The sequence below is a fragment of the Aulonocara sp. 'chitande type north' Nkhata Bay genome, linkage group LG15, assembly GCF_057382095.1.
Source record: "Aulonocara sp. 'chitande type north' Nkhata Bay isolate Kocher_YH1m ecotype deep benthic linkage group LG15, A_spYH_male_GT1.1, whole genome shotgun sequence".
Lineage (NCBI taxonomy): Eukaryota > Metazoa > Chordata > Actinopteri > Cichliformes > Cichlidae > Aulonocara > Aulonocara sp. 'chitande type north' Nkhata Bay.
The window spans coordinates 30,559,584-30,581,623 of record NC_141358.1 but is presented as its reverse complement, the minus strand read 5'-3'; the positions used below and the strand labels follow the sequence as shown (position 1 = coordinate 30,581,623).

Here is a 22,040-nt window from a genome sequence, read left to right as displayed (position 1 = left end):
TACTAGAACTGATTTCTTTTTAAATGATCACTGATTTCAACTATTTTTCACTGTTTAATGGGAACATTTTGTGGGGAGACCCAAACAGATGTGGAGAAGATCTGTCGAGAGCGAAGCGAAGGCCGTCGGAATGACGTGGACCCAGCTAAAGAGAGCAGCCCAGAACAGAGTCCGTTGGCGTGGGGTTGTTGCGGACCTATGCTCCCCCAGGAGTCAACAGGAAAATTGAATGGGAACATTTAAGTTAATGCTCTAATGGGTCAACTTCAAGTCAAGATTATACTGATATACATGAAGGAACAGGGTGAGCACTGCCACAGCTACAAAATGACCTTCAGCAGGACACTGTGAATGTGTCCCACCAAACAATCCGAAACAGACTTAATGAGGGTGGCCTGAGTCAGCACACCTTTGAAAGCAGTTTTTATCAGTTTGGCCTGGTGATCCTGTACATGCACTGAAATAAAAGTTACTTGAAATAAATTTTAGAATAATCGCCCCAATAAATGCTTCTTATTCTACAAAGACTTTGGCTGAAACGGCTCGTTTCACGGCTCGAGAGGAATAAAGTACCAAAGCCCAGTTTATGATAAAACAACAACTTATACAAAACTAATCTTAATGCAGTTCAACAATGGAAACATGGAAGTGGAAATGAGCAGATTCCAACTACTTGGTCAGAAATCAGCATTCGATCTCCTTTTTCTCCTCCCAGATCTGTTGCTGCACACCATTTCACAGCCTGTCAAGTGACATAATGTCTGACTGCTCCACGTCGTCTCACGTGCACACTGAGCAGATGTGAACAGGAAGAGGGGAAACTAACTAAAAATGAGCTCACTTATCGAAAGCTTGCATGTTGTGCACATTTTCTTCCTTGTAGTGCCACTGACATCTGTGAGCTCAGTCAAACTGCTGCTGCGTGAAAGGATGGCCACAGGAATCTCAAGACTAAAAGTTTAACCTAACACTGCAAGTTGTGGTTTTTCTTGTGTCAAAGGAAAATGTTTACAATGAAACTCTTTGCAAGATGTGGCTCCTTCACATCTTTTTAAAGTTTTTTTTTAAGTGCAAAATCACGTTTTTGGGATTGTTGTTAGTTACTTGCAGAGGCGTCTAGTTATCAGAGTTCATCTTGATTATGGTATATGGTACTTGATTATGGAGTTTAATAACTTCATACATTTTCTGGGTTACACCAAGAGTCCTGGTTTAGAGAATAAACCTCTTTTATTGGTTCCTGTGCAGCTTCACCTTACAACATACACAGCCATGCTTCCTGTGGGTGGAGCATACAGCGCTCTGTGCCAGTGCATCTGCAGTTCATTTGAGGTTTGCTTTGACTTGCAGCCACAGAGGAGCCGTGCTGTGGCGAAAGCTGCACTAAGACAGGAAAACACCCCGAGCTGCAGAGATGAGGACGAGGAAGATGAGACAACACTGATGCTGTGACTTGATTGGCGAGTTTGAATTTTCGAAATCAAGCCCTCTTCCTCTTATTGTCTTAATGAGCTTTAGCTTTGAGCGGCAGGTGCCAATAATGTGTCAACTGTCAGGTTCCCCCATGCAAATAAGTCATGCTCTTCTGCTGTCAGACACCATTTCTGCTTCACTACCATTGTTTGGGGCAATCTTCCTCAGCACACATACATACATACATATGAAATACTCAGTCCAGCATACTGTAATCAACTCTCTTTAATCTGGCAGATATTTAAACAGGTGCAAGAAATTTACTTTAAACTGGACAGGCTGTTTTAAAAATAAAAATAGTTTTCACTCCAGTTTTGTCAGCTGGTTCAGTAAGACCTATCAGGGGGTTTATTCCCCATGTTAAAATAGGTCTTTAGTGAGTGACTACACATTTGATAAGCATGACTTTTTGCTTATGCTTGACTTAAATAAACCTTACTTTTTATAATCCTAGTCATTTTCCATTGGAGACAGGCCCAAACCTTTTTGAAGGGGTACTAAAATTAATTGGTATCTTTATGATGAGAAAGCAAATGCATTATGACTCACAGATTTAAGGGTTTTCTGTTGCTGCATTATTACAGCAAAAAAGAAGTTGATGACAGAAAACTTAACTGCTAAATAGTGATGCAATTTTCGTGTAAATTTAAATGCAGAGATTTTGTAATGCATCGTGATAAACTCTGCATTAAAATCAATGTCACACAGGTGACTTATGTGAAAGCATGTGTCTCCAGAGCCTTTGCCTGGACAAGGCAAAGTGAGAATTAAGTGAATGATTCCCATTCACTTTTACCGCATTTTTTTGTTACTGCAATCAGTTAAAGTAGGCTGTACTAACAAAAATAGCAACTGTTAAGTATTAACAGTTTGAAAAATACGTTTATATTAATACTATTTTTATTCCAACATTGTTAGTCTCATAATAATAATTTTCATTATGCCCTCCAGAATGTTCGCGTTTATGAAGCAAAAAGTATTCATATTATACATACACAGTTTAATTTGGGATATTATTGTCAATACCGCTGTTTTGTCTGACAGTAATTTAATACCGGTAAACAAAGTAGTCGTGACTCTCTCAAAGCCAATCCCAACACAGTTAAAATCCACCGACAGCCAATGAAATCGCAGAGTCGTTTGAAATGAACGCTGGACTAACCAATCGAAAGCCTTCGCGCCTTTGAAGTCACTGGTGGGTTTTGCCCGAAGAGGGAGGGAGAACGAGTTCTACGTCAAACGTTAGCAAAGTTCGTTTTTAAAAATATTAAGCTTAATTTATTAATTCGTCGTCGTGATCGGGATATTTTAAGCAGTTGTACTTACTGGAATTATTCGCACAATATTAAGGTAAGTCCGTCTTCCAATTGCATGTGTTGGCAATGCAAAGAGCAACTACTCTTTACGTTTCTCTTTGTTGGGAAACTGGGGCTTAGCCGAAGCTAACTCAAGCTGGTCGTATAACGGCGTTGTAGGCTTTGGCTAATTTCTGAAAGGTTATCTTGTTTCTGTTGGTTGAAGTGGGGAAAAAAAACCCACAACCAAAAAAATTAGTTGGACGAATTTGTTTTAACGTGTGGTGGTAACCTTGCTCTTCGATAGGTCAAGTTTTTATTAGAGTTTGTCGGTTTCGGTAAGCGGAACTGCGAATTTAACTACCCACCTCTGTTCGGGCTATTCGCCAACAAGCAGATTAACGATAGACAGTTCAGAAATTAGACGGTGCCCGGTAGTGAAACATAGTCTTTAAGCGATCGTAACGTGAACGTTTAACTCAGTCGTAATTTCAGCTGCCTGTGTGTCCTTTTTTAAAGGGTTTGTTGCGTTATCGTCAGCGAGTTTAGCTTTGCCGAACTTATTCATGCGTGCCCACGTATTGTTTCTATGGCGGGTGCTTTTGCTTTCTTCGCCAGAAGTATTTGAATGCATGACGTTTTCCCTCCTTTCCTTTTCTGTCGCTTGTAGTTGCATCCGCGCTATCTCGAAGCTAACTAAGCTAGCGTATTTCGTTAAAGAAACAGCTCCTGCACTTTGGCAAAAACCATTATGTTATCTGAGGGTACGTGAAAAGTGTCGCTTACCCCACTAGCCCAAGCGCAAAAACTGCAGTTAAAGCAATCAGTAAAAGCGGCGCTTTGACAGTTATTCACATGTATGTCATATCTCACATACACATATGTATATAATTGTATAATGCATATATTTAAAGGGAGTGAAAAAGGAGGAAAATGCATACAAAAGTGCGCCTTTTTTAACATTTGAAGCCACATGAGTGCGGTCGTGATACGGTTTATACTCAGTATTCTTTTTACCAGTATAAGACTGTGTGAACTACAGTATGTCTACACACTGCAGTAACATGACATTTGATGGCGCCTTAATAGTCCGAGTAAAGTTTGTGCTGCTGTGGGTTATCTGCCTTTCCTTTTATGTGGACCAAAATAAAACGGTTCGGTTTGTCCTACTCTAGAGATGCTCGAGTACATACCCTTTGTCCTTTTAGATGACTTATCTAACTTTTTGGTGTGAGTTTACAACTTGACTCGCATGTTACATTTCAAATGGACTGCGTACCAGGTGGGGCAGTTTTCAGCACAAAGCTGAGGGGTGGATAGGGTGGCTGCCTGTCTTCTATTTTAAACCCCACCCACGTTATAGCCATATCCTTTCATCAGCCCAAAGGGGGGATCTGAGGGGGAACTCTCCTCAGTCAGGAGACACCACATATCCCATATGGAAGCCTGCACGCGAGCCAGGAAAGCAGCATTGGGACATACTTTGGGTGTGTCCTGTTGTGAGATGGGGTGTTTGCGCAGATGCTGTGGGGTTTTGTGTTTTTCGAAGATTCGATCAGTTAGCAGTGGAAATTTATCACTTTTCCTGCTTTTTTTTGTTATAACGGTGGTGATTGGACAGTTGGAGCCTTTGTAAGTTAGTGGAGTTACGGAGGCAAACAAGAGACTAATTGTCAAGTTGAAGAAAAAGTATTTCATTGATGGGTACACCATGCTTAATTTCTGACGTTTGATGGTAGAAAGTACAACTTTCAAAGAGTTATTATATTTTATATTTTAATTTTCATTTCACTATAGTTTGACTTTTTGCTTTCAGATAGATTCCTGGTGAATGTACTTGTTTCAATTTAATTTGTAATATTTACAAAGGTTTTAATTCAGTTTTTATTAGTTTCACTTTTTAGTTTCAGATTGTAAGATTAGGACATTCAGAACAATACAATAATATACCAATAGAGACAGTCACATCTCAGTAAATGTTGTGTAAAGTTAAAAAAACAAAACAAAAATAACTCAAAGCACATCCTACATGCCATTTACTGGAGTATGGAATTTTAATTAGCATCACTGCTGACATTGGCTGTCATTGGCTGTCATTGGGGTATGTGGTTTGAAACTATTATCAGAACAGATCGGGATTAAAGCTTGAAACCAAAACTCTTCTTGAATGCTGTAAAGTCTGGCATTCCTTTCATGTGGTTATTAAAGTACTGATCCATTATTCTGTTGTAGAAATATATGCAATTTTCAACATTTCAGTACTAGACTATTATCAAGAAAATGGTTAATGAGAAAGGGAAACCAGGATTTAAAAAAATGTTTTTATTTATTTGCAATTGTAAAATATCTTGACTTCTACCAAAGGAAAATAAACAATTTAAAACGCTTTATTTCCATAAAATAAGTATTTAAATATTAGAAGTCACAGAGTTAAACTGCATTCTGATAATTTGCTGCCTAAAGAGGTTATCAGCAAAGGTAAACCAGTGAATACGTGTTCAGGTCAAAAGTAGTAAATTCATGAATACAGAGACAGTTTGTGTGAAATTCCTTGCCTGTTGCTGTGACTTGAATGGAGCGACCCACTGGGACAGACAGCTCTGGATAAACCTCGCAGGGACAGACTTGTCAGCAATTCTGCAGTAGTGTGTTGGTTTTCTAGACACTGAGCCTCCCAGGTCACTGATGTTCTATAATGCTGACTTTGCCTGGCCCTCCTCTTTGTGTCCAGTGATGAGCACTCCTGTTGGATTTTGCCATTCCGTAGTGTTAGTTAATACAATTGTGAAATTGTAAACTGAATATCTATAACATCACTGGGTGGATAAATGGAGACACAGGAAACAAGCTTGACAGTTGGTTGCCAAAAATGGCATTTAACCTCTGTATATGAGGATGACCTCAGAAAGCTGCTGCACCACCCCTGTTCTGCCAAGATGGTTTCACACATCTGCCAAAAAAACAAAAACAAAAAAACCCCAGAAGTGATGACAGGGTGGACTTTTTGTATTCCTGTGTAGTTTGGGGTTTTAGCCTTAACTTTGGATGTAGCCTTGTATTATGATGTCCTCAGGTTAGATATGTTTTGCCTTAATTCTTTTGAAGCATAAATCTTTGGTGAGTGGCCACAGCAGGCTAGTTATCTCTGGTCAGGTTGTAGTTATAGTGGAATTTTATTTTTCGTCCTCTAATTAAGTTCGTGTTTAGACTCACGGCTCTAAGCAACATCTTCTCCATCTTTGGTTTAAATATTTTCTCAATACAATTGCACTGTGCAGTTACATTATGAATTATATTTCCTGCAGTACTTTGCAAACATAGGCTGTATATAAAAGATGGTCTAAGCTTCTGGTGCAGAAAAGCCTCAAACCTGGATTCTTTGTAAATCCAGCAGGGGGCAGTGACTCTGTCTGGGGGAGAGAAATCAGTGGTTTTACGGAAGTTTGCTGTCACTTCAGTAGACACTTTAGTGCTGGGTTTCTGGTTTTAAATGCTAGTTACAGGATTAATTGAATATATCACCCTGTTAATGTTGTAAATTCTGGTCTAGTGTCCAGAAAGATGATAAAGCTGGTTACACTCTGTGTCCACAGGCTGTCTTTTTTACACTGGAAGAGCTCGTATTCTCATTTTAAGAGCACATTTTAAGAACTTTTTATTACTAGGTTATAAAATCCACATTCTTCATTGTTTTTCCTCCATGTGACAGTGTTATCATTATTCTCACATCTGCTTGATATTTGGTCATGAGAAATGTAAGACTGATAAGTGCAGTGATGATCTAAAAGTCTTCTTTTCAGCTGAGTAACTAGTAATAATGCTGTATTTTAGGTGTGTTTTTCTGCTGAGCATTTAGTGTGGTTTATAGAATTTGGATAAAAAAATAAACACAGAGGGAGCAAAAAACACTGCATGTAGATGGATGACAGGTTGCTTACCGGTCATGTACAATGTCTGATTTGTTGGTTGGATCCAGCAAATCGGCTTGTCATTCTTGCCTTCAGAATGTTAAGATGGTTATGTGAAAATATTCTGCTTCATAACAGGACCTCACTAACACGATGCTGCTGCTGCTGCTCCATTCTGTGTTTGCAAAGCACATTCTGTGAGAATGTTCAAGTTTTTGAGACCGTTGTCATACTGTGGTGCATCAGAGTAACTTAAGATGACTAACGATACTTAAGATCAGTCACTACAGATGTATTGCCTGGCCACCGTTGCACTTTATCAAAAGTTCAAAGTTACTGCCAAAGCTGTCAAGTAAAAGTGAAAGCACTGAGATGTTGAGATGCTGCTATTGTTGTCTTTCAAGCTTCGTTGTCTTTCATATGCTGTGCTTCAGTGGTACGAAAGGAGACAGAAGGGGCCGCCTGCAGTGACGAGGCCATTTTTTTTTTTTTTTTTTTTTTTTTTCCTTCAAATGATTGAGCCTTACTGTAAATACCAGTGGCAGGTTTAAATTAATTATTATTTAACAAGTTAGTCCTGCTCTGCTTTTCCTGATATCTCCTATCAGTTTGGTCAAGTCTCTTTGCTCCTCTCTCTTGTCCTCTCTGTTTCACTTTCAGCCACTTTCTCCCCTGCTTGTTGTACTTCCTTCTGTACTGAACTCGTGCTCTGTTTTGATTAACTCCTTGTCAGGTCAATGAAGATGCCTACTGTGAAGTACCAGAAAGGGGACACTGTGATGGGCCGCTGGCCCGGCAGCAGCCTGTACTATCAGGTCAAGGTGCTGGGCTTTGATTCCAAAAGCCAGCTCTACACTGTCATCTACAAAGATGGTACAGAGCTGGAGCTCAAGGAGCAAGACATTAAGGTAGGATCAGAGTCACGTGCTCTTGTGAACTGCAGCTGACTCTTCACTCGGTTTCACTGAGTGCTTTATTGTGAATTCTTTTTTTCTTTTTCTTTTTTCTTTTCTCAACATTGAAGTCAGATCTGCACATTAACCACTGTTGGTGTAGGTTCAAACCATGAAGCGCTAATGCTTTAAATTAGTTATATTTTTGTTCTAAAGGAAAGATAAAAGAGAAAACACAGACTGGATTGTTAATCAGTGATGATACTGGTATGCAGTTATTAAGTCATGTAAAAGGGATCACTGTAGCTGTAATGTCTGTAGCATTCTACTAATAGTTACGTTTTAGAACTGTCGTGGGTATGGTCAGGAATATATTTCAACTGTAAGATGATGCTCTGTGAAAATTCAGCCTCAGTTTTTAATCTTTGCAACATTTTTTAAATGATAAACGTATAGCAGTCCCCTTTCAGTTTTTTTTTCTCCTCCCGATTGTTATTTTCCCTCAGAGCGTCACTGGTTTCCAGACCCGCTCCCGTTCTCGCTCTCGTTCCCGCTCACCAGCCCGCCGTCGCAGCCGTTCACGCTCCCCGGCAAGGACCACACGTCGTTCGTCATCTCGTACAGCGGCAGCTGTCGCTGCAACAGCAATCACAGAGAGTACACCGTCTTCTCGCAGAGATACCAGACTGAAGGATACAGTGGAAGTGAGGCTCAGCCCTGTGGTAAGTGCTTATGCTGCCTTGTCATTGTCTGATTATAGGCAAGGCAAGTTTATTTGTATAGCACAATTCAACAACAAGGTGATTCAAAGTGCTTTACAGAGACATTAGAAACAAGAACAAATTAAAAGCATGATTTAAAATTGAATAAAACAAGCAAATAAACTAACTAGTTAACAAACAAACAAACAACAGTATATAAAATCAAAACAGATAAAATCAGAACAGTAGATAAAATCAGTAGTTAAATGTAAGTTTTGAAATTTAAGCTTAAAGTGTGGATTTGGTGCTTTATTCAAATGCAGCTGAGAACAGGTGAGTCTTCAACCTGGATTTAAATAAACTGAGTGTTTCAGCTGATCTGAGGCTTTCTGGGAGTTTGTTCCAGATATAAGGAGCATAAAAGCTGAATGCAGCTTCTCCGTGTCTGGTTCTGACTCTGGGAACTGATAAAAGACCGGATCCAGATGACCTGAGGGATCTGGATGGTTCATACTGGGTCAGGAGGTCATTGATGTATTTTGGTCCTAAACCATTCAGAGCTTTATAGGCCAGCATCAGAACTTTAAAGTCTATCCTCTGACGAACAGGCAGCCAGTGTAAGGACCTCAGAGCTGGACTGATGTGGTCCACTTTTTTGGTCTTAGTGAGGACTCGAGCAGCAGAGTTCTGAATGAGCTGTAGTTGTCTGACTGATTTTTTTAGGTAGACCTGTAAAGATGCTGTTACAGTAATCAAGCCTACTAAAGATGAATGCATGGACTAGTTTTTCCAGGTCCTGTTGAGACATCAGATCTTTTATCCTTGATATATTCTTGAGGTGATAGTAAGCTGACTTTGTTATTGTCTTAATGTGTTTTTCTAAGTTTAGGTCTGCATCCATCACTACACCCAAATTTCTCGCCTGGTTTGTGGTTTTTAGATGTATAGATTGAAGTTCTCTGGTGACCTGTAATCGTTTTTCTTTGGCGCCAAAGACTATTACCTCAGTTTTGTTTTTGTTTAGCTGGAGAAAATTGTGGCACAACCAGTCATTGATTTCCTCAATGCATTTACCAAGAGCCTGTACAGGGCCTCGGTCTCCTGGTGACATTGTGATATATATTTGTGTGTCATCTGCATAGCTGTGATAGTTTATTTTGTTGTTGTTTATAATCTGTGCCAGTGGGAGCATGTAGATGTTAAACAGAAGGGGTCCCAAGATGGAACCTTGGGGAACTCCACATGTGATACTTGTCTGCTCAGATGTGAAGTTACCTATTGATACAAAGTATTTCCTGTTTTCTACGTATGTTTTGAACCAGTTTAGTACAGTTCCTGAAAGACCTGTCCAGTTCTCCAGTCGAGTAATATGTTGTGGTCAACTGTATCAAATGCTGCACTGAGATCCAGTAAAACTAGGACTGACATTTTTCCACTGTCTGTATTCAGACATATGTCATTAAACACTTTGGTCAGAGCGGTTTCAGTGCTGTGGTTCTGTCTAAAACCTGACTGGAAGGCATCGTAGCAATTATTCTGTTTTAAGAAGTAACTGAGCTGTTGAGAAACTGCTTTTTCAATGATCTTACTTAAAAACGGGAGATTTGAGATCGGCCTGTAGTTGTTCATTTGTGTCTTGTCAAGATTGTCCTTTTTCAGTATAGGTTTGATTACAGCAGTTTTTAGTGATTCTGGAAACACACCTGATAATAAAGAAAAGTTGACGATCTGTAACAGGTCTGACTCTAAAGTCTTTGAGACCTTTTTGAAAAAACTTGTTGGCAGGACATCTAAACAGCAGGAGGAGGAGTTCAGTTGACCTAAGATGTCCTCCAGGTCTTTGCTGTTAATAGGTTGAAACTGTTTCATGGTGTTTAAACAGTTTTTTGGTGGACACAGTACATATCCTGGATCTGCTGTTGATGTACCAATTGCTTGTCTAATTTTTTGGATTTTTTCAGTGAAGAATTTGGCAAAGTCATTGCAGGCCATGGTCGAATGAAGTTCAGCTGCCACTGACACAGGGGGGTTTGTTAGCCTGTCAACTGTAGAAAATAAGACCCGAGCATTATGGCTGTTTTTAGTGATGATGTCAGAGAAGTAGGACCTCCTTGCATTCCTCAGTTGTAAATTATAATTGTGAAGTTTCTCTTTATAAATGTCATAATGAACCTGGAGGTTTGTTTTTCTCCATCTGTGCTCAGCTTTCCTACACTCTCTTTTTTCATTTTTCACCAGTGTGGAGTTTCTCCATGGAGACTTTTTCCTTCCAGAGATAACCTTCACCTTAATGGGAGCAATAGTGTCCATTACATTTAACATGTTAGCATTGAAGCTATTGACGAGCTCATTGACTGACCCTCTGGGCAGGTCAGGTGTTAATGGGAAGACCTGGTTAAAAATTGCACTACTGTGTTCAGTTATACACCGTTTTGTGATCACTGTTGTTGATATATTTGTGTGGGCTGAGATTTTACTTTCAAAGAAAACACAGTAATGATCAGACAGGCCCACATCAGACACAGTAACCTTTGAAATGCTCAGGCCTTTGGAGATCAGTAGGTCAAGAGTGTGTCCTCTATTATGTGTGGCCTCTGTTACATGCTGAGTCAGCCCAAAGTTGCCCAGAGTGTTACTCAGGTCTTTAGTCCCTTTGTCCTGAGGGTTGTCCACATGAATGTTAAAATCCCCAGCAATAATTACACAGTCAAAATCAACACAGATCACAGACAGCAGTTCACTGAGGTCATTAAAAAAGGTCTGTGCAGTATTTGGGAGGCCTGTAAACATTAAGAAACACAACTTTGGATGGGGCCTTCAGCTGTAAAGCCACATATTCAAAAGACTGAAAACTTCCAGGAGATAGCTGCTTACATTGAAATGATTCATTAAATAAGACAGCAACCCCTCCTCCTCTCCTGCTCGCCCTGACCTCACTGATAAAACTGTAGTTAGGAGGGGTCGTCTCGATGAGAACAGCTCCACTGTTACTTTGGTCCAACCAAGTTTCAGTTAAAAACATAAAATCAAGGCTGTGCTCAGTGATTAAATCATTAATTAAAAATGTTTTCCCAGCTAGAGATCTAATGTTTAATAAAGCCAACTTAAGTGTTTTAGAGGTATTACTTGTCCCCTCGTGTTTGGGAGCAGTCTGTGGCACACAAGGTATGTTTACTATGTTTAAAGATCTTTTAGAGTGCAGCTCTCTGTGTTTTGACCAGACATGTCTCCTGTCACCTAAAAGTACAGAAATTTTAAAACCTTCTAGTAAACAGGGTCCCAGCTTCTCCTGGGAAAAGTCATCACTGCCATAATCCTCACAGCCCGGACCCTTCACACATCACACATCAGACTGCGGAGACAGGGCATGAAGAGGAACTAAGGGGGGCGAGGCTGGGCAATGTGACTTCGATTGCTCTGTTGAGGGTGGGGCTCGATGGCGAACCTTTGGCCGCTCTGGTGGGGGGTTTATGGGGGACAAAAAGGGATTGGGACGGGGGGTAGATCTGAGCCCAGCATTGACCCGCTCCATCATCTCCTCAGTGAATTTCAGGTGTGGGGAGGAGGGAGAAAGGGAGGGGGAGGAGGGTGATGGCCTGTCAGGGGTTTGGGGGACTGGGGAAGGTTGTGGTCCCTTGTCCTGGTCGTTGGTGTTGTTGAGAGAGTTGGAGGCAAATAGGGACCCCTCTTCTTGCCTTAGATGTCTCTCCTTTCTGAGGCTCTTCCTCAGATGCCATGGATGTCTCTCCTTTCTGAGGCTCTTCCCGGGTGGGGGCAAATGGAGCTCCTCCTCAAGGTTTCTGCTGGGCTTTGTCTGTTCTTGGAGTACTGTTTGTTCCTCTTTATGAGATAACTCCTCGTTTATCTCAGCCTTGGCACCAAGCACGGATGGATGACGTATGGAATAAAACAAGTTGGAGGTGAACAGTTTCACCCCTGACTTGTTAAAATTAAATCCATTTGCTTTGAACAGATGCCTGCGTTCCCAAAAAATATTAAAGTTGTCGATAAAGTGCACTGAGTGGTCAGCACATGCTGATATAAGCCATTTATTCAGTGTAAACAACCTGCTGAATCTCTCGTCTCCTCCTCTGACCGGCGGTACAGGTCCACTGATGAATACAGCTGCATTCAGAGAGTTTACAGTATTTAATAATACTGTAATAGCAGTATTAATAATAAAAAAAAAAAGGGAAAAAATCAGCATAAAAATCAATATAAGAAGCAAAGCATTCAAGAGCAAAGAGATGAAGCGTCCACACTCACAAAGGGGAGGAGCACTATAGAATATTAGTGATTGTCAAAAACATGATAAGGAGAAGTTGAAGAATGCCAGCAGAAAGCGTATAAATGCAGGTAACTGTTATAATGAAGACACACTACATATAGAGAGTCTCTTCTTTAGTTACCTGACTATATCAGTGTTATATAGTCCCTTCTGTCTGTTCCACCTGTTCGCCTGACTACCATGGGACTCAGAGCCTTTAGTTGTTCTGCCGTGAGACTTTAGAACACATCCACCAGATTTCTGGACTACAAACTCCCTCTCTCTACTTTTAAATCACATCTTAAAACCCATCTATTCAGAATTGCATACACTTCATCATGCCTCAGTCTTATTCTGTTTTTTACTTTAATTAGCTTTTATAGTTGTTTTTTGTTGTCTTTACCTTTTGTTTTTAATTATTTTGTATTAATGTAAGGTGACCTTGAAGGTCTTGAAAGGTGCCTATAAATAAAATGTATTATTATTATTATTATCATCATTATATCAATCATTTCACTGCAATGCCGTTTGCCAGTGGGTTGCTTATACAGACATAGTCTTGTCAAAGTCACCCTTCATAAAACTTGACACCCATCAAACGATGCAATCAGTCAAAAATGTGTCCAGATAATATTTGGAGTTGGAAATTGAAGAATTAAGAAGCAGAAAGCTAAGGACGCACTAAGTACTTCATGAGACGCTTGCAACGATAAAAGTGAACTGTGACTAGATGACAGTCGTCTCCACGCTAAGAGCAGCACTTGTCTACATTGCTTTCAGTTTCAGTTATAGTAATCTTTCATAAGGTCCTGGACCAATGGGTTCATTTTTTTTTTTTTTTTTTTTTTTTTTTTTTTTAAATTTTTTTTGTTGATAGTGCTTGTGTGCTTAATGAAGTTCTGCTATTTCACTTTGCCACATGAGTATATTATTTCACTTGTAGTGATTTATTTATTTATATATTTCTTTTTTGTGGAGAGTGCTACTTAGTGTGCCATAGCATGAGATTGTAATGTGTACTGTGGATTCTCCTTGTACAAAGGATGTGCAAAACTAGATATGTAAACATTGCTGCCATTGCTAATGCCAGACAGATAAAAATATTCTTAGTTTATTAATGTACAACACAAGTTACCGGTTCAAAGACATTATAGTGCCCACAGATTTGGCCAAATTATGCACCAGGGTGTGAAATACTAGAATGGAAATTCAGGTGACACACATTTCAGTTACACTTAAAACATGATTTGGTTAACAAGGAACGTGATGACTGGACTAATGCAAATGTTTGGGTTTTTCCCCTCGTTTAGACAACTGTAGATTTGTTGCCAGGAACATCCCTACCCAAAATACATTTTAAAAAATGTGTGCGGTACAGAAGTTGTCCCATTAACTGTGAAATAGCCCACAGATTTCTGGCAAGATCCAGTCCATTATCAAATGTCCTAATTCATCAGTACCTTGTCCTTGTGGGGAAATTGTGAGTCATTCATTCTGGTGTTTGACCATAACACAATCACACTCCCTCTGTATGTTCCTCACATTGTTTTTTATTTTTTTTTTGTTTTTGTCTCTGTCATTTCCATCAATCACCCTCCATTGTTTGCTGAGCAGGAACAGACAAAGGCAGCAGAGAACAGTAGCAACAATAAGCATGAAAAGAAAGAGGAGAATAACACTGCTAGCAAAGTGATTGAGGTGAGTTTTGTCTTGCAATTTAAAAAAAAACCAAAAAACGTGTCAAAACTTTTATTTAAAAAGGTTCAAGTGTCTCAAAATAATTGGCTCATAGAAGAACATTTGTGCAGACCACTCCAAGTGAAAAGGTTTTAAACAGAACTAAAAGGCTCTGAGGTAAGTTGCAGCTGATGGAATGTCATGATGCATGCACGTCGGGGGCCCATGTATGTTTTCTGAGGGGGGGCTCCTCTCACAAGACTGTACTTCATTTAACTAGTCACATGTTGCACTAGCATGTGCTGCCTCTTTACTGTGCCTGTTTCTGACAGTCTAAAGTCCTGTGTGCAGTAATCTGTGCTGCATTTAAGTTAAGATATAAAACTTTTTCTTCTTTGACTTTAATGTTTATTTACTGCAGATTTCTGACAGTTTATTTGTTGTTTTCTGGCTGGAAAAAAGATGTTCTTTTCATAGCAGCAAATGGCAATGATCTTTATTGGGCTAAGACACTTAATCTCCTAATTATTTCATTCATGTATTTTGTCAGTGTAGGTAGTAGTGTAGGCTTGTAGGTGTAGGCAGTTTTGTGTTGTGATATTTCGATATTAGTAACTTTGTTTCTTGTTCTATCGATTTCCTCTGTATGAGATGCAAATGGTTGGATTGCATTATCCTACTGATTGGCTGAAATTGTTATGCTTTTGAGTTGTATTAATATGAATTGTTGACTTGTGTCCAATTCTAAATAACCCAAAATCTTATTCCAGAAGTCTGAAGCTAAGGTGGAGGCAGAGTCTGAGAAAAACCAAGGCCCTTATAATCTACGCCGTAGGAAGGCTGACGGAGATGCCAAACCAGCTGAAGCCAAACCAGATCAGCCAGAAAAAAAGGCTAAGGAGGCTGCAGCCCCGTCCACCATCCCCTCCGCCCCACTCGACTTTGGAGGGAAGATGGGTAGGAGGATAGGAAAAATGCATTTTCATGCCACAGCCTCACTTCTGTGAGCTTGTACGAACTCTGTGTATTTGTAATCAGTTAGACACACAAAAAATTAACTATCTATCGGAGCATGGTGGTAGAGATGCCGAGGAAAAGCTGAACCTGACCAAACTGATATTGTTAATATTCCTGCTGTTTCTTGTCTTGCCTACAGGAGCGTACTTCTGGCTGCTCTTCTTGCCAGCCTGGGTTCTCTTTGTAATACTTCAAGGCAACCTAACGGACCCCAGTCTGATCAACGCCCCCCCTCCTCTGCCTCCACTTGACACCTTCTGGGATGCCCAGGCTCTTTGCTTTGTCATCCTCTGGATCTTATTTCAGGCACTGCTTTACATCCTGCCAGTTGGAAAAGTGAGTGAGAAGATCTGAAATTTTTAAATAGAAACCCTAAGTTGATGTTTGGCTTTCAACTTCAATCTGTCTTTTTCCAAGTGGCTCCACTAAAGTGCTGCTGGTGTTTGTCTCTTTTTCTCTAGCTGAGTGAGGGCATGCCACTGAGGTCTGGAGTGAGGCTGAAGTACAGAACCAATGGTGAGTCTGTGTGAAGCCACTCCCAATAAGAACATACTACTAAGTCACGTCATTGACGATCACTCATTTGTAACTGTAGCTTCATCTGAACCAATAAATGTCTCTGTCCTTTTTTTTTTTTTTTTTGTGCTACACTGTTTATAGTAAAGAACTATAGTCATTTATTTGTGTCATGATATTTATTATTATTCTAGTTGTGGTCTTCAGTATATTTTTTTCGGCCTCTGTGTGTACCTCCAGGTTTCTTTGCCATAATGGTGAGTGCTATAGTGGTGGCAGTAGCAGTGCACCAGGGTGCTGATCTTACCTACATCCACAGCCACTTCCTCCAGCTGGCGACTGCCACCTTCATCATCTCCGTCCTGCTCAGCATCTACCTGTATGTTCGCTCTCGCTATGCCGCCTCAGAAGAGCTGGCACTGGGGGGAAACTCGGGTAAGAAGATTGGGTACATTCTGTTGTGCCCCTTCATCTGTTTAATTTGCCAGTTTATGTAAATCAGCAGACCTTGAGTTTGCTTCTGTCTTTTCTCCAGGCAATGTGGTTTATGACTTTTTCAAAGGACGTGAACTTAATCCCCGCATCAAAAACTTTGATCTGAAATTCTTCTGTGAGATGCGCCCTGGACTCATTGGCTGGGTGGGTTGTCTTTGTTTCATTAGTTCTGCTTCATCTGTTTAAAATTAGTCTGAAGCACACATTGCGCTCTCTGCTGGCCATCCAGGGAAATACCTTTTAAATTTAAGTCATCTGATATTACTAAAAGAGTTCCTTGTGTCTGTCTGCTGCTGTAGGGTTAAATTAGAGCATCAGTTTAGATTTGATTTAAAGAAGAAAGACGTTCCTTCTATATTGAGCTGAATATCTTTGAATCGTTTAAATTTATTTATTTATTTTTTTAAGTTTAGGTTAGGATGGTTAGGGAAAGTGATAGAAATGTACTACTGACTAAGTAAAGTGTGTTAAGAAGATGGAATGAGTCCTTTGAGGAGTTCATGAATAAAGAAAATGATACATAAGAGACCGATAAACGACAGTTAGTGAATGAAGAAGTGAGGGCAGCTATAAAGAGTACAAGGAGTGGAAAGGTTGTTAATCTTGATGACACTTATGGAGATATGAGGTGAGATGGGTAGGGAGAGACAGAACAGTGGACTTTTGTGGTTTCGCAAGTGACTCAAGAGTTGTTGGGCGTATTGGATGTGTAGCAACCACTGGTTGGTAGGAAAACTGGTATAATATTGTATCTCAGGGGTATCCCTGACTGGTCACACCTGCGTGAATATGGCCTTATTCATGTCATCCTTTGTTGTTACATGTCCAAAATGGCAGCTAAAGTTAATGTCACTTGGTTGGTGGTCATGTGTCTACAAAACCTCAGTAGTTTAAAGTATGCTGCTTTGATGCTGCCTCAGCATTAGGTTTTCCCACACATTTTAACATTTTTTGCGTTCTCCACAAATGGCAGTTCTGCATTACGGGTGATCAGGAATCTTTCCTAATAATTTTAGTTCTGTGTGTTTTATGTGTGCAGTGTTTGATCAACTTTGCCATGGCGTTGGCTGAGATGAAGAAGCACAATCTTGATGCTCCATCATATGCCATGATCCTAGTGAACCTGTTCCAGCTGCTCTACGTGGTGGACGGCCTCTGGAATGAGGTAAGCTCAGCAGAGTATTTTTCTATGCCAATTTTACACGAAGTAACTGGTCAGGTTCACAGGTTGTAAACTTGCCAGTCTATCTGTTGTTCAGACCAAATGAATGTGTTTGTTTCCCAGGAGGCTATCCTGACCACCATGGACTTGATGCATGATGGTTTTGGCTTCATGTTGGCTTTTGGTGATCTGGTGTGGGTTCCTTTTACGTACACCTTGCAAGCGTATTACCTGGTCCTCCATCCCAACGCCCTGAGCCTGCCAGCAGTCATAGCCATCGTCACACTCAAATGTGAGGGAGAGCATGAAACTGAATTCACTCACCCTCTTCATATGTTTTTAATATTTTGCTGAGTCATTCTGGTGTTTGTGTCCTTTCTCTCTGTATTTCAGTGATTGGCTTCTATATCTTCAGAAAATCTAACTCTGAGAAGAATGCCTTCAGGAGAAACCCATCCAACCCTAAACTGTCCCGTAAGTTCTCCTGTGGGCTTATCCCAAATTAAGTCTCGTTTATGCAACAGGCTCATGTTTCTTTTCCTGATGAACATTCTTTATTGTCTGAGGTAATAGTACTAAGATGAAATGGTCCACTAAATACACATTTTTTTTTCTGATTGTGTTTTTTGTTTTTTTTAAATTAACCCCTCAGCTGTTGAAGGCTGATGGGGTTCTATTGCCCACATGGTACCCAGTCCTTTTTTTTTTCATTCAGTTTATAATACTCGTCAGTCTAAACAGCAATCTCATGCAGTGTTAGAATGGCCTAAATCTTAATTATCAACATTACATAAAGAGAAAATGAAATGAAACACAAATGAGTTATTGCATGTTTCTCAGTACATGTTGGTACTATTCAGTCATCTTTTTATTCTTGTTGTCTCTCCAGATTTGAAAACGATCCCTACAGCTACAGGGAAAAGTCTGCTGGTCTCTGGCTGGTGGGGAGTGGTTCGCCACCCTAACTATTTGGGAGACCTCATCATGGCTCTGGCCTGGTCCCTACCCTGTGGTGAGTTTGCTTGGCATTTACAGTTAATGTAATAAAGAATGTAGGATGCTAAATACAAAACAAGTCGAGAGCAGGACAGGCAGAGGAGTTTGTAGCAGCACAGAAGCACCCTATTATTTTTAAGTTCATGTCATTTTTATATAGCACCAAATCAAAACAAGTCGCCTTAAGGTGCTTTATATTGTAAGGTAAAGACCCAACAATAAAACAGAAAACGCTAACAATCAGACAGCCCCCCTGTGAGCCAGCACTTTTGTTACAATAGGAGGGAAGCAGTCCCTTTTAACAGGAAGAAACCTCCTGCAGAACCAAGCCCAGAGAGGGGTGACCATTGTGTGGGGGTGATCTGTAAACTAATGGTAAACTGCAGCTCCTTTACATAGTGGGCTGTCAGTAAATTTGATTACATATTTGTTTTGCAACAATCCAACTAATAATTTTTAAGTGGGAAAACAAAGCAGCTCCACTGCCATCCATCTTTACTTCCTGCACCACAGAGTTCAAAGCTTTACCTGTTTATCTGGTAGCTCTGTCAGTGTTTTTTCTCTTGAAGAAGACTTCTTCAAGAGACTCATGGCATCAAATATCTATTCAATAGTTTTGAAATTCTGTGTTTATTATTTATTTCAGTTGTTCATTTTGTGATGTGTGCAAAGGGAAAATCTCATGTTGAAATTAATGTGCCCATGTAAGTAGTTCAGTCTCTCATTGTGTTGGTTTGCCCTCAGGTGAACACAATGTGATGTTTGGTACTAGTTTGAATCCTCACAGGGACATAAAAACTGCACATTGCCATGGTGTAATCTGGTTTAAAGACTCAATTCTGCTCCAAAAGTTTTTTAACTTTTCCCTGGACGTCGTAGTTAATCTGTGAATGTTTCCATTTGTCTTGAGTGTCTCTCTAATGTTTCTGATATTAACTTGGGAAAAAAATGTTCTGGAGTACAGTCAGGCTAAAGCGATGTTTTGTCACTGCAGGTTTCAGCCACCTCCTGCCGTGGTACTACATGATCTACTTCATCATCCTGCTTGTACACCGAGACTCGCGTGACATGAGCGAGTGCAGGAGGAAGTACGGCTCGGCATGGGACGAGTACTGCAGAACTGTCCGCTACCGGATCATCCCCCGCGTCTACTGAGGAAATCGACCCTGGACACTCAGAGCTGAGGACATTTTTTGTTTGTTTTAAACCCAGTATAAACAGCTGTGTGAAGGCTCCCAAAATATGAATGGATTGACCGATTTGACCTTTTGTACTTTTTATTTTTTTGATTGCTTAATTCTGAACTGAAGGAGGACTGAATTTTTGATGATCATGATATTGAGTTTTTGAAAATTGCCTTTTTTATAATTAAAAAAAATTAAAATGTATACATAAAAGTTTACAAAACGAGGGGAAAAATGAAACGCCTCTGCTAGGAATGTCTTGTTAGGATGTATATTTTTGTATATACATATTTTGTTTTTATACTTAAAGAATAACACACCACATGCTTATGCTTATGTTTTTGGGACATGTTACTGTGCCCCAATTCTAAAAATTTTACAGCATCAGCTTGGCTAATACAGATGATTTTGTAAGTATGGCTTCCTGTTAGGAATTCTGTGGCTTGTGCATATTGTGAAGGATGGGATGGAAACATGCTACCCCTCTCTGATAAGCTGTACAGTGGAACTAGGACTCGTGTTTCTTCTCAGGACCAGGGATGTTGTCAGAAAGTCAGATTAGAAAAGTTTTGTCTTAATTTTGATGTGAATACTTTTATAGAGAGATCTAGTTTTGATTTGAAATTGTAAAAATGGTATTAGAGGCTTTGAGAAAAATGCACTAATGCGTCAAAGCATATTTTTTTTTCTTTCTTTCTTTTTGCGTGATCACTTCCAAAGTGTTTAAATTTGGCTTTGCTACCTCAGATTCACTCACTGTCCACTTCTTCCTCCTTGGTGCTCTCTGGGAGGCAGTGTGTGTAATTATGAGTGTAATGTCACAGCTACATGACATAAACTTGTGAATATGTAATTTTCTAATATGAACATGTGGCAAGTGTCCACATCACAGGTGATGGAACTTTGTTTGTTTTTTTTTTCACCTCCCCACATTTCCCACAGTTATTTCTAGATGTTTGCCTCATCGTGTTCTGGGTGATGATTTCTCTGCAGTGTCACATCAATTTGGTGTTTTTATCTTTTCAAGCTTTAACTTGCCAGGTCAGCTGACAGTGACCACTTAGTGAAGTTTATACTGTGACAACATGAGGAGCAGTCGACTGTGTAAGCATTTGTAACCTGTGCATTTTCAAATCCAAATTAAGTATTTTTATGCCTGTGCAACTGTAGGCGATAATACAAGTAGCAATAGATAACTCCATTGGGTAGCTTTTTTTTTTTTTTTTTTTTTTTTTTTTTAAATGCTGTTCTGACTGAATACCATGTAAATATTTTTTAATCATGTTTTAATTAAAGTAAGTAAAAGTAGTAATGCCAGTAATGTTTCTCATTAGATATTTAATGTTGCTTTTTAATTTTGACCACTGTAGGCCACTGTTTCCACACTTAGATCTGCCATGGTTCTAGACAAAATTCAGAATTGAGTAAAGGGTTTTAGAAAGGTGTATATACTCTTCACCTGATTAGAGAGGGGAAAACAATTAAGTCTGATCCTTGAGACGTTGACCATTCTCTTTGCTCCAGGACCCATTGTGGTAATACAAAACTTGTTTGCTTTGACTGTGACTGGTGAGCAATACTTTGGATGTATTTTGATATATGACAGCAATAAATAAGAATATTAACTAGTCCAGGAAGCTGCCTATCAGTTCTGTGACAGCAACTGGGACAAAGCTAATCTGTACAAATGTTGCGGCATGAAATAAAGAATTACAGTATTTCATTTTCTTGTCTGTATTTGTTTATTTCATTTGAAAAGAGGGCATCTGCAATATTAACAGAAATGTTGGTGGCTGGCTTTAATGAGACATAAGTGAGTGTCTCTCTCCCAGAACAGACTGGACAGGAAGGTGTTTCAGCCTTGCTCCATATCGGGAGGTTTGTATGGCTGGGTGAGATGTCACATACAGCTTGGATTAGACATTTGACGTCCTAGGGCTCTGCATTGGATATCTGTCCAAGTGAGCCTTTTTTTTTTTTTTTTTTTTTTTTTCTTCACCTGTCCCGTTTGGTTCTTTTGCCATCACAATTATTGTCTAAAGGCAAAGAAAGATTCCCAACGGATTTACTTTACCAAATGGACCATCCCAGCCTTGCCGTATTGGTCTATTTGATTCACCTTTGTTTTAATTTTTTATTTTATTTTCACTTGCTACTCACAGGACAGACATGACTGAGGGAAAGAAAAGGGAGAAAGAAAAACAGCGGGGAAGAGGAACAGTGATAAAGGGCAAAAAAACAAAAACTAACAAACCGTGAGCCTTCATTTTATTGGATTCTCCCATTTAATCCAAGCTCCCTGCCCCCTCATGCCTGCCATCTTCTGGGGAAGAGATGAGAAAAGATGAGAGCCCTAGAACTTGTTATATTGAGACACCGGAAGGCTCCACTGTCCTGATCACAGACAAGAATTGCCTTGAATGGAATTAAAATGTCATTTAATTTCAGTTTTGAAA

General features: G+C 39.8%; 1 protein-coding gene across 3 annotated transcripts; it reads left to right on the top strand.

Annotated features, from left to right (window-relative positions):
- Nucleotides 1-2,666: 2,666 nt before the first annotated feature.
- Nucleotides 2,667-21,300, top strand: lbr (lamin B receptor). 3 transcript variants are annotated; one of them, XM_086262853.1, is made up of 14 exons: nt 2,667-2,823; nt 7,410-7,584; nt 8,076-8,291; nt 14,152-14,235; nt 14,985-15,171; nt 15,371-15,567; nt 15,693-15,747; nt 15,988-16,182; nt 16,283-16,386; nt 17,282-17,407; nt 17,528-17,696; nt 17,798-17,878; nt 18,294-18,416; nt 19,395-21,300. In XM_086262853.1, the coding sequence occupies exons 2-14, from the start codon at nt 7,414-7,416 to the stop codon at nt 19,553-19,555; spliced, it is 1,869 nt and encodes a 622-aa protein (XP_086118979.1). In that variant the 5' UTR covers nt 2,667-2,823; nt 7,410-7,413; the 3' UTR covers nt 19,556-21,300. The 3 variants fall into 3 exon arrangements, with proteins under 3 accessions (XP_086118979.1, XP_086118978.1, XP_086118977.1); XM_086262851.1 differs by lacking the exon at nt 2,667-2,823 and adding an exon at nt 4,285-4,400; XM_086262852.1 differs by lacking the exons at nt 2,667-2,823; nt 14,152-14,235 and adding an exon at nt 4,283-4,400.
- The last annotated feature ends 740 nt before the right edge of the window (nt 21,301-22,040 follow it).

Excerpts from the sequence above, each read along its gene's own strand:
- lbr (XM_086262853.1), top strand. The coding sequence starts at position 7,414 with ATGAAGATGCCTACTGTGAAGTACCAGAAAGGGGACACTGTGATGGGC. Across the intron at positions 7,585-8,075 it reads TCAAGGAGCAAGACATTAAG|AGCGTCACTGGTTTCCAGAC; the intron begins GTAGGATCAGAG and ends ATTTTCCCTCAG. Across the intron at positions 17,697-17,797 it reads AGCCATCGTCACACTCAAAT|TGATTGGCTTCTATATCTTC; the intron begins GTGAGGGAGAGC and ends TCTGTATTTCAG.